At 41.1% G+C, this 15,204-nt stretch overlaps 1 protein-coding gene across 1 annotated transcript in view; it reads left to right on the top strand.

The window, feature by feature from the left end:
- Nucleotides 1-15,204, top strand: part of DNER (delta/notch like EGF repeat containing) — a 217,677-nt gene that overhangs the window by 140,737 nt on the left and 61,736 nt on the right. The window contains exon 8 of the mRNA XM_036755702.1: nt 6,456-6,680. Coding sequence (XP_036611597.1) covers nt 6,456-6,680 — 225 coding nt within the window. The remainder of the gene's footprint in view (nt 1-6,455; nt 6,681-15,204) is intronic.

A 15,204-nucleotide genomic window follows, 5' to 3' on the forward strand; every position in this document is an offset into this window, starting at 1 on the left:
TCTAACTGTAAGAATTCCCTAAGATCCCTCTTCTCTTCTGTCTCACTTTTCCCTTTGGAGAGCCCATCCACTCTCATGGATTCTGCCATCACTTCAGAGGAGTCCTTATGTTTGTAATGAGGATGTACATCATGGAATCCTTGGGTCTAAAGGGCTGTCATTGAAGGCTTTCTCTCTTGTCCCTGTTCTTCTGATAAAGCTTTCTTCTGCCATGTAAATAATTTATTCTCAAGTGTGGATTGGGCTTCATTGTACTGGGCAGGATTGTAGGATTTAGGGTCTTAAGGAACTTTAGAGATCATCTGGTGAGCTGTGGACCCCATATGGTGCTGCAACCCATAGTTTAAGAAGCACTAAAATGCTACAGGAGTTGAAAGTGGAAAAAGTTTAAGAAGCCCCGATAGTCCTTCCTACTTATTTTACAGATGAGTAAATTGAACCCTAGACAGCTCAAATGGCTTGACTAGTCAGTCAGGTGGTAAGTATTAGAATCAAGATTGGGAATCTCCTGACTCCAAGTTCCCTCTACTTTCTCCTATCTCCCAGTGTGATGCCAATCAGTGATTAAAGATCTGTCCTACTCTTTATGTGTTATTGGTCCTCTCCCAAAATGAAGGGTGAACAACAACAATCCCACTCTACTCCTGGACATCTCTTCTTTGAACCTGGCCTCCTGGTTGTTCCACAAACAAGACATTCCATGTCTTGTCTCAGGACATTTTCTCTGGCTATCCTCCATGCATGGAACACTCTCCCACATCTGCTCTGACTACTGCCCTCCCTGACTTTTTTCAAGTTCTAACTAAAATATCACCCTCTATAGGAAGCGTTAGCCAACCCATCCTAATTCCAGTGCCTTCCCTCTTTTGTATCCCCAGTGCTTAGCACACAGGCACTTAACAAATTGATTGATTGATTGACATTGTAGATCCATCCCAGTGGATTAAAAAAATTAAGATCCTCAAGCCTTCAAGTTCTACTTTTCCTAGGAATCCCATTATTTATATAGAAAAAGACATTTATCATTCTTTGTCATCTGGCCATTTTCAACTTTTTTGGGAGCTGCTGCAGAATTGAAAACTTTTCATTAATTGTGTCTATAAATTTAGATATAGATTTAGTTTTGGGAAGGATTTTAGGTGTTATCGGGTCAAAATCCCTCATTTTACAAAGGAGGAGACTGAAGTCTTGAGAGGTTAGGATACTTGACCAAGACCACACAAAGAGTATGTAATAGGGCTGGGATTTGAACCCAGGTTTCCAATATCCAAATCCAGAGATCTTATCCCTATATCACATTTTTTTCCTCAGAAAAATTTTTGATACTATTTTAATCTATAACATTCTTCACTAGTGTCTTAAGCCTTCTGACCTCCAGGTTTACTTCTGAAAGTATCTCACTGTATCGTGACTTCATTATTTTGAAATTTAAAATCCTCAGGAAATTTCTTGTTTCCATCTTGCTTCTCTTACTCTAATGATGTATTATTAGACCCTGGGGGTGTTGGCTTCTTCCCATTTGTATGATAAAATATTCCAGGGGTATGCTATTTTTGAAGTCTTTGCTAACAAATATTGGCTAGAATCCATTACCTTTTACCAACAGGACTGAAGTTAAACATAACAAATTATATGTATTCCTGCATTAACCTACATGATTCTTAGGTAGATTTCTTTTTCATAATTTACTTTCCATTTAAAATCTTTAATCTTTCATCTTCATTTGCTTTTCTTCCTGTATTCAGTTGTTTCAAATCTCTTGGCTGCTAATATGACTTCAGTGTGGCTTGAGATGTAGTGTTTCTTTCCAGCAATTTTTCCTTCTCTGAGATATTTCCTGTTGTTGCCCTGTGATTGCATACTCCCTTATGCCTTGAAATGAGCACAATCCTCTCAGCAGGATGCTGCATAGAAAAGAGGAAAATACACTATCTTATGCTTACTTTCAGAGCAAAGAATTTTAAATATCTTTATGTGACTCCTACCTCCCAGGAGTGGGGAGAGGAATGGGGTTTGCTTTGCTCTTGTAAATAAGAGTGAGAAGAAAAAATCCTTCTTGGGAAATGGAAACGTGGTCTAATCCATAATTTCAGGCAATGAACTAGGGCCAATGTTAAGCCAAGCCAAATTTCACTAGTGATACCTTATCCAAGGGGAAAGGTAGGAGGTGGGAACCAAATCCAAGACAGAAATCTAAAGCCAGGGAAATTAGGATGGGGTCAGGAAGGACATCCTACTGAGGAGAGTAGGGGGTATTCCTGAAATCTGTCCATGGAACCTCCTTGTCAAAGACAGCATTCTCTTATGGCAGTAACTCATCATTTCTTTTAGAAGTGTTACCCCTGTTCACAAGCTTTCCAGACCTATTATTGGAATGTCATCCAAAATACTGCTGCATTTCTCATTCTAAATTAAGACCTTTAGAGACGTGGCATAGGATTGTAGAAGATTGGCTTTGGAAGAGGAATTCCCAGTTTCATGTCTTGCCTCCGATAAGATCTGGAGCCAGTACTTCTCCTTGTCACACAAGGAACCTGAGCTTGCATGTCCTCATGTCTCACATAGTAAATTCTAGAAACAGATTTTGCTTCAAGGATCTGTGGTGTCCTTGGCATGGCTACTTCCTTTATAAAGTTAGATCACAGCCCCTCTCTAAATTAGGAGATGGTCTTTGGCGGGGGCGGGGCTTAGCAATAGCTTCAGATACCTTCTAGTTGGCTTTTCTGAATGTAGCTAGATATTTCTCATAAAAGTCACAGGCTGACAGTTGTCACTGAAATTGGCATTGTCAGTGGGGCTCTATGATCTGACTGATGTATCTATTTTCTTCACAAAGTCCTACAGGCTTTCCTTAAGACCTGTAATACCATTCTGTATTTTGCATTCTTGATGGAAAGCAAACTTTGGGGATGCTGGATAGACAGCCTCCTTACCATTGGACAGGTGCTTTCTGAATCACTAATGGTGATTGTGGGGCATAATACCAGTCTCTTCTCCCAATGTCATAACTTTAGTCTTTCAGCTAAAGGGGTCATTGGGGTGCTGCTCTTCTCGTTTTGCTTACAAACTCCAAAACTTGAGCTTACACTTAAGGAAGTTTACAAAGTTGGTGCTGCTCAAGAAATTTCCCTTCTTTGACTTGAGGTCTTGCTTCTGTGGGTCATCCTCCCTTTTGTACAAATTTAGAGTTCAGGCGCATGATTGATGTACACCCTCTCTATTCACTGATCTAAGCACATGCCTGCCTTTGCCATATGTTCCTGTAGGAACTCTTAATTATTTCATCATGGTCTCTGCTCTTGCATTCCATTGGACAGAGAGAGTCCATTGTGAGAAAGTCTCAAATCAGGTTAAGAGATACAGGTGTGAAAACTCACATTTGAAGTTTTCGAAAGTAAGTCATAGTTATACAAAGGCAACGTTCAATTACACATTTTTCTCATGAGATTGTGTCCAGTCAGCATCAAAAAATTCTGTTTGATTTGGTCAATTCAGGACCAAACCAAGTTTGATTTTTAAAACATGGTATGTATATGTATGTATGCATGCATATGTTTACTTAATCATTCACCTATTTTCTATCTCTATCCATTTATTTATTAAGCTATCTCTATCTTACCCATTTGTTCATCCATGTGTCTATCCATCTATTTATTCATCTATCTCTATCTTATCTGTGTATCCATTTAATTATTAATCTATTTATTCATCTATAGCTGTATATCTCTCTATCCATCTATGTAGGTGTCAAACAAATCAAAGAATTTTTCATTTTCCACTTGGTGGTACAAGCATTCTGTAGTCTACCCAAAGAAAGAGACTGTTAGGACTGGGCTGTTATATTCTCCTTTTGAAACTTTCCTGTATGTGAAATGTCCTAAAAAAGATAATAAAACTAATAGTGCTATTGAATAGTGATAGCCATTTGAGTATCTTATTTTCAGAGAAAAATGACTACCCAGGCAAAGAATTAGAAATTGAGGGGATACCCATCAATTGGCAAATGGCTGAACAAGTTGTGGTATATGAATATAATGGAATACGATTGTGCTATAAAAATGGTGAGCAGGTGGATTTCAGAAAAAACCTGGAAAGACTTACATGAACTAATGCTGAGTGAAGTGAGCAGAACCAGGAGAACATTGTATATGGTAACAGCCACATTGTGCAATGACTGACTTTGACAGACTTTGCTCTTCTCGGCAATGCAATCACTTAAAATAACTCCAAGAGACTCATGATGGAAAATGCCATCCAGATCCAGAGAAAGAAATGTGGAATCAGAATGCAGATTGAAGCATACTATTTTCACTTTTTTTTTCTTTCTCCTGATTTTCCCCTTTTGTTCTGATTCTTCTTTCACAACATGACTAATGCGGAAATGTGTTCAATATGACTGTACATGTATAGCCTATATCAGATTGCTTGCCATCTTTGAGAGAAAGGATGCAAGGGAGGGAGGGAGAAAAGATTTGGAAGTCAAAATCTTATAAAAGCAAATTTTGAAAAATGGCTACCTGTTATCAAGGATGGAATTACATCCCATGCTTAGTAGTGAAATCACCATTCAGAGAATGTCACATCCTTTAGAAACTGATTACATGATAATTTATTGGTGTGCTTTCCAAACTTTGATGCTGGGATCTTCATAAAATTCTTAACAGTGCCAGGTTTTGTGTCTCCATACAGAAAAATAGCAAGTCTCTCATGCCAATGTGTATGGCAGAGAGAGGAAGTGAATTTGTATTTGATCCATCTGTTCCCCACGCAGCCATCCACATTTACTATCACCGGGAGCCTTGAGTGAGAAGGGTGAGGTGGGACTCAAGCTGAGATCAGGACAATTCAGCAGAAAGCCGATAGACACATAATATGAGCAACATTTTCAAAATCGTTTTTCATTTAATTTCTGAAGCGTCGGTGATTTGTAGTCATCTCACGACATTTTTTTTACAGCATCAGTCAAAGATTAAGTTGAACTTAGAGCATGCAATATTTAACTGAAGAATATTTAATATAAGAAAATATTTTAAGGTGAAAGCTTGCTTTGCATTCTCTTCATTCTTATTAATCAAACAAACCCAGCTTGTAGAATGAGACTGATCACTACCTCTCAAAGCCACAGTATCATAGAACTCTGAACACCGCCATGTTCCACTGTCAGCTACACCTCCTCTGTGCATTTGAGCAGCATTCCTAATGTAGAAGGTGGGGAATCCAGGAACAAGGTCCTTCTGCTTGGGGACAGGACTATTAGCGGCTGCGTGAGCATCAGTTAGATATGGTTGGCTCATCTGGAATGGGATGCTTCTAACCAAGCTTCTTGACACATAAGAGGCAAAGGAATGTCGTACAGAGGAGATATACTAGCCTAATGATTAGATAACCTACTTCTGGATCTTTCTGCTTCTTAGCTGTGTGGTGTTTTCACTACTTTGGGCCTGATTTTGCTTCTATAAAATAATGGACCAGACTAGATCACTTCTAACACTTAGCCTAGCTCTAGAGATCTGATTTTGATAGACCTATGTGGAGCGTCACACACCTACTGTGTTTCAGAGGTCAGACTTGAAGCCAGGTATTTATGACTCCACAATTCTATAAGAAATCAATTTCTACATATACTCTTTACAAATCTTAAAGCACTATATAAATATCGTTATCATTATGTATACTCATGGGAGTATTTACAAAGCACCTAAAGGGGGCTGTGGATCCTTTTCAGAGGATCCGTGAAATTGTATGGGGAAAAAATAATTTAAAGTTTTGAATTTCCTTTAATTATTTGAAAGCATTACTCTGAGAAGGGGCCCACAGGCTTCACCCAACTGCTAGAGGGGTCCATGACCCAAAGAAGGTTAAGAACCCCCATCTTTGGGTTTACAGATTCTTTCCTAATACTGACCCCATGAAGCAGGTAGTATACTACTAAGAGAACTGAGATTCAGAGCAGTAAAAGAAGTGACTTCTACGTGGTCACCCAGCTCTGAAGTGTCAGGTAATAATAGCTCACGTTTGTACAGCACTTGCTACATGCTGGGCACTGCACTAAGCACTTCCAGTTATCTCATTTGATCGACTGGGGGAGGTAGGTGCCAGATTATTCCCTTTTTACAGATGAAGAAACTGAAGTAGAGGTTAAATTAAGCTAGTAAGTGTCTTAGGCTGGATCTGAACTCGAGTGTTTCTGACTCCAGTCCCGAGGCTCTCTCACTGCTCTCCCTAGCTGCCCCAGACCCAGGATTTGAATCCATAAGCTCTGAATCACAGGACTATATGGCTTCCCCTGTATCTCTGGTTTTTGTGGAAAACTACGGAAACTCCAAATACAAAGGATGAAAGACAGAAGAAATATATGCAAAATATCTATTTTCGTTGACATGGTCTGAGTTTATCTACTTAGAAATTAATTGAATCCTAAAAGGGGAAAAAAATCCATCTTTTGTTTCTCCTAGAATATTCTGGACCATCTTGCGAAGAGAAAGTGGATCCGTGTGCCTCGTTGCCCTGCCAGAATAATGGGACGTGCTACGCGGCCCGAGCTCACTTTACCTGCAGCTGTAGCGCGGGATTCACCGGGCCCACATGCGCCCAGCTGATCGACTTCTGTGCCCTGAATCCCTGTGCCCATGGAACATGCCGCAGCGTTGGAACAAGCTATAAGTGTCTCTGCGATCCTGGTTTGTATTAGCTTCTTACACATGTTGGAAATTTCACTAGTATCTAAATCATTTCTCCTAAATAACATGCTCCAGTTGGCATTTAATAACTATTGGATACCAGCATGCCTTATCTTAAGAATATCAAGATATAATAAGTTCTTATCCTGAGTGTCATACATGATGCATGAGTACTTCCTACATATGAATACCATGTGTCTATATGCAGTTGAAAGAGTCAGGAAAGCATGAGTTTTGGCTCTGGTCCTATACAGCTATGCTACCCTGGGCAAGTCATTGCAATTCTCTGAGCCTCAGGCTTCACATCTGTAAAATGGGCATATTAGCCACCTTATAAGATGGTTGTGAGAAAAGCTCTTTGTAAAACTTTAAATGCTAGATAAATGTGATTTATTATTATTTATTATTATCATTATCAGCCCAGGCTTGTGACTTTATTGGTATAGGGAACTCCTGGTAAGAAAACTCCCTCTACCGATGCAGATCGGCATCTGCTCTGTAACAAGAATAGATTGAGGTTAAGTGGCTTGCCCAGGATCACACAGCTACTATGTGTCAGAAGCCAAACTTGAAATCAGGTCTTCTGGACTCAAAGACCAGCTTTCTCTATCCATTATGCCTCTAGGAATGATTAAGAAGATTGGGGAGCCATAGAGAAATTCAGCGAAGCACGTGAAGGGTGCTTACTGCTTTCTTCCACAAAGATCCTAAACTTTTTTGGTGTTCCTAAGTTCACAGGATTGTGAAGTACCTTCAGAAAACAATTCTCTCCCCCACTCTGCTTAAAACATTTCAGGAAGCTGGTTTTCTTCTCTATTCCTTAAAACATGGGGGGAAAGAGTGGGATGTGGGTTCAACCTGCCCAACAGCTCAGTCTAGTATCCCATAGCCCTGGTAGTCACGGGCTTCTGATAAATGTGTGACCTAAGCCCACTGTGGTGTACTTAGACCTGTTTCCTCTTATCTGGTCCTCAGTGGAAATAGGAAACATTCACTATGTCTGGTGCAACATCCCCTCATATCCACTCTGTTAGGTGCTTGTTGGGGTGAAGCTTCTGAAAAAGGAAAAATTCCAATGAAGTGATACCTTACTCTGGTGGGAATTTCCAATACTGAGATGAGTGTGTGTGTGTGTGTGTGTGTGTGTGTGTGTGTGTGTGTCCATCCAGACTACAAAGGATGATACAGAGCTTCGTTGTTGTTTTAAATGTTAGATGACTCACCCTAAGGCCCTTCCAAAGCATTTCTCTGAATGTCAAAACACATAGAATCATTTTCCACAGAGATGCTCTGATCTCAAATCCTCTTTGGAGGCTACAGTTTCTATCTATTCTTCTATTATCAATTTTCTTGCTCCTCCTTTAACCATCTCCTGGGAACCATGTTTCTTTATGAAGCCCTCAAAGAGAAGGATCAGATATTGGAACACTAGCTAACTCTCGATCCCTCCATTTCCTAAGCTTTAGAAAATCTTCACTTACATTTGGTTATAGGGGTTTTATGGTATAGTAAACAGGGAGATGGATTTGGAATGAGAAGACCTGGTCTCACTGCTGCTTACTATCCGAGTGTCCTTTGGTTAGGCTCAACCTCTCTGGGTCTCAGTTTCCACATCTGTCAAATGAGGGGAAGGCAGTTAGGTGGCACAGTGGATAGAGCATTGGGCTTTGGATAAGGAAGACTCCCCTCCATGAGTTCAAATCTGGCCTCAGGCACTTACTAACTGTGTGACTCTGGGCAAGTCACTTAACCCTGTTTGCCTCAGTTTCCTCATCTCTAAAATGAGCTAGAGAAGGCAATGGTAAACCACTCCAATATCTCTGGTAAGAAAACCCCAAATGGGGTCACAAAGAGTTGCACATGACTGAAAAATGACTTTAAAAAATAAGGGGAGTTGAATTAGATGGTTTCTGAGATCTCTTCCAGCTCAAATCTATGAATCTATGAACTGAATCTACTTTAATGCCTCAATTAAAAGGAATCATTTGAAGAAAAAATGTTAATTCTTAACAATGCAGAACAGAACATTTTGAACATTGGTGAAGAGGAAGATGTGCTCTTTTTATATAAAATCTGTGATGCCCTTTCCATCTATGCATTGTTATCTTAGACCCTATGGTGGAAAACACCGTCCCTCTTCACCCTGCTCACATGTCACAGGTAACCAGCTCAGTAATCATCTGTGGTTGGGCACCCCATGGATACTGATAACTTTGAGTTTTCAAGTGCCACTGACAACCAATGCTACAACAAGAGTATCATCACCAAGGTTCTCCTCCAGGAACTACAATTTGAGGGCACAATAACTGAACACATGAACTGCTTTATTACCACATAGAAATAACTGAACTGGGTATTTGTTAGCCAGAATACTTAGGGAAAATAGAAAACTGTGGGGGTATTGTTTTTAACACCTATCTGTAAACCACTTTAATAACTTTGATAACTCCCACCTAGCTGTACTTAATTACTCCTTGTATGACCCCCTCCCTACTCTTTCTTCCACTTCCATCCCTGTCCTGACCAAACCAGATGGGGCTATTCAGTCTTATTTGACTTGTAGTAATAAGGTAATGTTGTACATAACAGGTCATGGGAGGTTGAGTATGGTAGTACGTGCTTATAGTCCTGGCAGCTGGGTGAGGTTGAGACTGGTGGATCCCATGAGTTCAGGAATCCTGAGCTGCAGTAGGGCTAAAGCTGATTAGGTGTCTGCATTAAGTCTGGCATCTGAGCCGCAAGGAGTGCAGGGCCATCAGGCTGTCTAAGGAGAGGTAAACCAGTCCAGGTCTCAAAAATGGAGATGGTTAAAGATTCCTACTGATCAAAATTAGGACCAAGCCTCTGCATTTGCCTAACAGGCAAGACAGGGAGACCAGTGCCAAAAACCCCAAACCAACCAAACAAAAAACCCCAGTAGATCATGAAAGTCATTCATTGCTCTGCCATCTCCCAGCCCAGCCCCCGTGATGCCATCAAATAGAGGGAGAGGGCTTCTTTCATTAGGATTATCTTATTATCTCCAACCTGTGAGTTTGGACAAGTGCGGTTTACTTAATCAGTTCATTAACATAAGCTGCTGACCACTCACTTTCCATATCTATAAAATGGGCATAATCACACTTGTACTATATACTCCACAGGGTTCTGTGAAGAATCAGATGTATTATGTATGTGGAGGTACTCTACATCTATACAGTGCCTAAAAATAGCTGTAAAACCCATCTCTCAGTGTCATTCCTTGACAGTAAAGGGAAGGCCCTGTGATGGAGTGGAAGAACATCAGGTTTGGATCATGGGGACCTGGGTTTGAATACTAGCTGGGCTGCTTACTATCTTTGCAAAGTTGGGCTTGTTCCCATCTCTGGGCCTTAGTTTCCTCATACTCAAGGTGGGGAGGCTTTACTCGATGACGTCCAGGGTCCCTGCCAGATAGGTCTTGGGGTGCTATGAATAGGCACAGTCATTCTACACCTCATTCTACAGCCAGAATGAGAATTTCATTATTTAGATTCATCCACCCATAGGAAGGTGAGTTATAAAGAGCGACGATATGATTACTAATAAGAATAATAAGGCAGACCCTCTTAACGCTTGACCGTGGAACAGGATTTCTTCTACAACAGGTTTATCTTAAATCCCACACAAAAGCAAATGCACAGAGAATTTAACTGGGAATTAGGCAGGACCTGAGTTTAAATCTTGCCTGGATCTGAGCTGTGTGAGTCTTGGGGCATGTCATAATTTTGATGAGCCATAGTTTCCTTGCTTGGAAAATAGGGATAATAATATCTGTAATACCCACCTTCCTAGGTTCTTGTGACCTTGGGAAAATGACTTAATCGCTGTAGCTTGTTTCTCCATCTGAATAACAACAATAATATTGATAATAATTAGAGTTATTATGCTTTGAGGTTTGCAAAGATCTCATTTTATCCTCACAGAAGCACTGGATGGTTGGTTGGCTACTTCGGTCCCCATTTTACAGATGAGGGAATTGAGGCAGAGGTTAAGTGACTTGCCCAGGGTCATATAGCTAGTAAATGTCTGAGACTCGATTTGAACTCAGGTCTTCCTTACTCTAGGTTTAGCATGGCACCACCTAATTGCTTCTTATGAGGAGACTGGTTTAGATCATTTCAGAGACCCCTTCCAGCTCTAAATTTGTGAAACTGTGAAATGGGATAAGGTTTGCAGAATGTCTCAGATGCTTGAAAGGCCTGGGTTTACGTGTGATTGGACACAGTAGAGGATTATTCCCCTGGCTCAGACTTCCAAAGACCATGTTACCAAAGGGCCCTGGTAAATACTTTAAAATGGCTCCTTGGGTTGATGCTGTCCCAGAAGCTGCCTTTGGTTGTGAGAAAAAGACACCTTAACATCTGGTCTGAATTTCCATTTTAGGAGGTGACTGTGACAAGTCTCTCAATGCACTGTTTCTGGTCTTAATCTCTTGGAGCATGTAATTGCCTTACTACTCCTTTTCATAATAGAAGATTCCCATGAGAATAGGTTAAATTGGGTATCAAGCTGGAGAACAACACACATAGTTGTCTTTATGGATCACTAACACATCCAATTCCATAACGGGACAGCAGCCTGGAATCCTATCAGGTTGATAATTATTCTACATCTGACACATGCAAAAAATGCCTTTTTGATTACAGAAAGTCAGATCTGCCAGGCGCTCCCTTTTTCAAATCTCATTTTTAGGTTATTGAACGAGAGATTTTGATGGGATTTTAATATTAAGTAATAAAATGTCAGTGCTGTATAATCACCCTAAGGTGCTTTCTCTCAAATAGCCATGTTAATGGATAGGCAATGCATATTCTAAAAAATTTACAGGTTGACGGCGCATGGCCTTAAAAAAAATTACAGATTATTGTCTCCTGACACTGAAACTGAGCATTGAAATGTGCAAGATCCATGTGTGCAAATTTTATATCCAGGCTGTGGTTTACATCTGATTGTCTATAGGGCATCCATTTAAAATGAAACAGCAGTCACTTGGAAAACAATTCCCATGGCCAGTGGTATACAGGATGCCTTAAGTTGTGGGCATATAAAATAAAGCCAGGCATATAAAAAGTGTGGTTTACTTATAATTGAATGGAAGCATTAAAGTGCCTCCCATGGGCCAGGAGCTTTAAAATTATCATCCCATTTGTTCTTCACAATGGCACTGAGAAGCAGGTTCTATTATTTATCCCCATTTACAGTTAAGGAAGCTGAGGCAGACAGAGGTTAAGTGACTGGTCCAGGGTCATGCAGCTAGTAAGTATCTGAGGCTGGATTTGAACTCAGAGCTTGCTAATTCCATACCTGGTGCTGTGTCTGCTGCACCACAAAGTTAATACACAAAGAAGTGCCTGGGATAGTGAATAAAGAGCTGAGAATCAGTTTTCTTCCCCTTTTTTGTACTTCTCCATTTTTCCCAACCCTCTTGATTTCCTTGATTTTGTGAGCTGTTTATATATGTATATATGTGCGTATATATATGTATGTACACACACACATATATACATATATGCATATATATGTATATACATATGTGTGTACAGATATGCCCATTTACATATATAGGCATATAGATATACATATACATACATAATTAGCATAATATCTTTCAAGGGAGAGGGAAAGGTGTAACTGAAGAATGTTTTTGGAGGGTGTGTTTTCTGTGGGATAAGACTGTACCTGTGATTGCATTGCTAAAGGGAAATGCCGATGAGGATGCTCCCTTTACCACCTAAGGTTAATGGCTGGCATCTTCTCCACATCTTAGAGCCGTAGAGGATTTCCTGGAGTACTGGGAGGTTAAATCACTTGCCCAAGGTCACGTGGCCAGTGTGTGTCAGAGGAGGCTCTTCAACCCAGTTTTCCCAACTCCGTGGTCAGCTCTACGGAATGCTGCCTTTGGGTTTTCTTTATGTTCCTGCAAATTGACAATTTGGATAAGTGGTATAAAAGCAAAGAGATTACCCAGATGTCATGTACAAGATTGGACCCTACAAGCAAATGAAGCTATTTCTTCCATGCTTTTCTTCCCAGCAGAATGCAAGCTTTTTCAGGATGCAGATAATTATATTTTTGTCTTTGAATCCCCAGGGCCTAACAATGTCTGGGACACGGTGAGCATTTAATAAATCTTCGTCGAATTAGATTCTCTATCTTGTTTGAGGAATTGGAGCTTTCAAAGATCTTGAGGCTCACCTCAAGCCTCATGGCAGGGATGGGTGCGGTCACAGTGACCAAGCAACCACTGGCCAGTCCCTTCCCCTTTCTGGTCCTCACTTTCCCCATTTGCAAAATATGAGGAGCTCTAAGATCTCTTCCAGTCCTATATCCATGATCTTAACCTCATGGAACAAAACTGTTACCAGTGACCCAAAGACTATAGATAAAAAGCAGGAATTTTTGCTGATTCATCTCCATCATCTTTGTAGTTGTTCATTCATTTTAGTTGTGTCTGATTCTCTATGACCCCATTTAGTGTTTTCTTAGCAAAAATACTGGGGTGGTTTGCCGTTTTCTTTAGTTCATTTTACAGATGAAGAAACTGAGGCAAGCAGAGTTAAAGCAACTTGCCCATGGTCACACAGCCAGGAAATGTCAGAGATGGGATTTGAACTCATTGATCACCATCATTTAGTGTGTTACCAATAATGTGATCGGGTCACCATTGGAAACAGGGAACACATTAGACTTCTTCATAGGGAAGGATGGATTTTTTTTCCTTCTCAAAGGGTTTCACATGTGCATAGCTTCAGGAATCTGTACCAGGGTCCTTTCTCCTTTTATACTTAGGACTCATGGCCGCATAAAAGGCCCAGTCAAGTCATGCCTTGGTTTCCATTGCCAGTAATATTCAGAGGCCATTGCCCTCTTTGTGAGAGCCCACAGCTAGGGGCTCAGTGCTCCCACTGTTTGATGAGATCCTGCTGGCTAAATTCTAGTCCATAGTCAGCCATAAGGAAATGGGACTTTTGTAGTATCAAGAAGCCTTGGCTGGGGAATGGACTTATGATCGCTTTTGCCATCCTACCTCTAGGGGGCATTTTCTCTAGCACACTGAGCAGAAAACTAGATCCATTCTTTCTAGGCAGGGGTTGGTGACGTCCTCTGCCCCTCCTTTCAGATTTTCCTCAAAGGGTACAACAGCAGGCATTAAACACACTTCTTATGTTCCTCAGATTCTAATTGGGTCATTCAAGTCAGGCATTGGCTACTGTTGAATGTGGCTTACATTTCAAATTCTTGCCTTTACTTTCAAGGTCCTGAATGGGTTATTAGTGACCTGACTGAAAGACTACCTCCCTCTTTAGTGTCTGTACACCCCCTGGAAGAATATACATGAGTTACTATACTTACTTCAAGTCTGCTTTTCCTGTTTTTTTTCCTCACATTATTTCTTTCATACATTTTATATACCAGCCAAACTCAACTACTGGCAGCTCTTAAAACCCTCCATTGTATCTCCTGCTTCTGTTGCCTTGATTGCCCCCTCCCCTGCCCCACTGCCATGCTTCTCCAAGGAGGAGAGTATACCCCCTCCTCAGTCCTGCCTCAGCATCCCTGGCTTCCTTCCCAGCTCAGCTTAGGTGGCACCCCTGGAAGGCACCTTTCCTCATGTCCCTCCCTAGTTGTTAGCTGCCCTATGTCTCTCTCCATCACATCCTCATGAATATCTTTATGCCTCTATAGTATAATGGATGCTCCTTGAGATCAGGAGCTATCATTCAATCCTTATGATCCCTGGCCCCTAGCTCAGTGCCTTGCACATAGTAGGCACTAAATGTGTGTTGGATGGAGTGCAATTGGATTGGATGGAGTACTTCAGGGATCCATCTAGGTGGGTACCCCTTATACTAGTGCAGGTCACAAACACTCCCTATTTCAGTAGATAGTCTTCATGAATTTCTGTAGCTGAGAATATTCAGTATGTGATAGCCACATTTCTGGTGATATTCCTCTAGTAACTTAGCTTCTTAGCCCTTTTAGGCAGACATATAGATCATTGACAGGCACCCTACTTGAAGCTCTTCCAGATTGATAGGACCTGCCAGAGCTTGTGATTCAGTGGCATAATCTTTGGAGATAATCATTCCTATGAGAGTAGATGAGACTACAGAGGGAGAGAGGAAAGAGAGAGAGAGAGGCAGGAATGGGGGGATGGGGGAGAGAGGAAGGGGGGAGACAGAGAGAGAGAGAGAGAGTGTGATAGGGAGAGACAAGAGACACAGAGAGAGAGAGAGAGCAAGAGAGGGAGACAGAGAGTGGGAGAGCGCACTAGCAGGACAAACCACCAGGGGAAAAACCACCATTTTTTATTTGAATGCCTATTATCTTAATTGTTGTATACAAGATACTTGTTTGCTTACGCCCAACTCTAGGCATTTTTACTGGCTGTCCCTTATGCCTGTAATTCTCTCCTTCCTTATCTGCCTCCTGGCTTCCTTGTCTTCCTTCCAGTCCCAGCTGCGACCCAATCTTCCACAGGTCCCCTGATCCCCCATTTCCC

The sequence above is a fragment of the Trichosurus vulpecula genome, chromosome 4 (genome assembly GCF_011100635.1).
Source record: "Trichosurus vulpecula isolate mTriVul1 chromosome 4, mTriVul1.pri, whole genome shotgun sequence".
NCBI classification, from domain to species: domain Eukaryota; kingdom Metazoa; phylum Chordata; class Mammalia; order Diprotodontia; family Phalangeridae; genus Trichosurus; species Trichosurus vulpecula.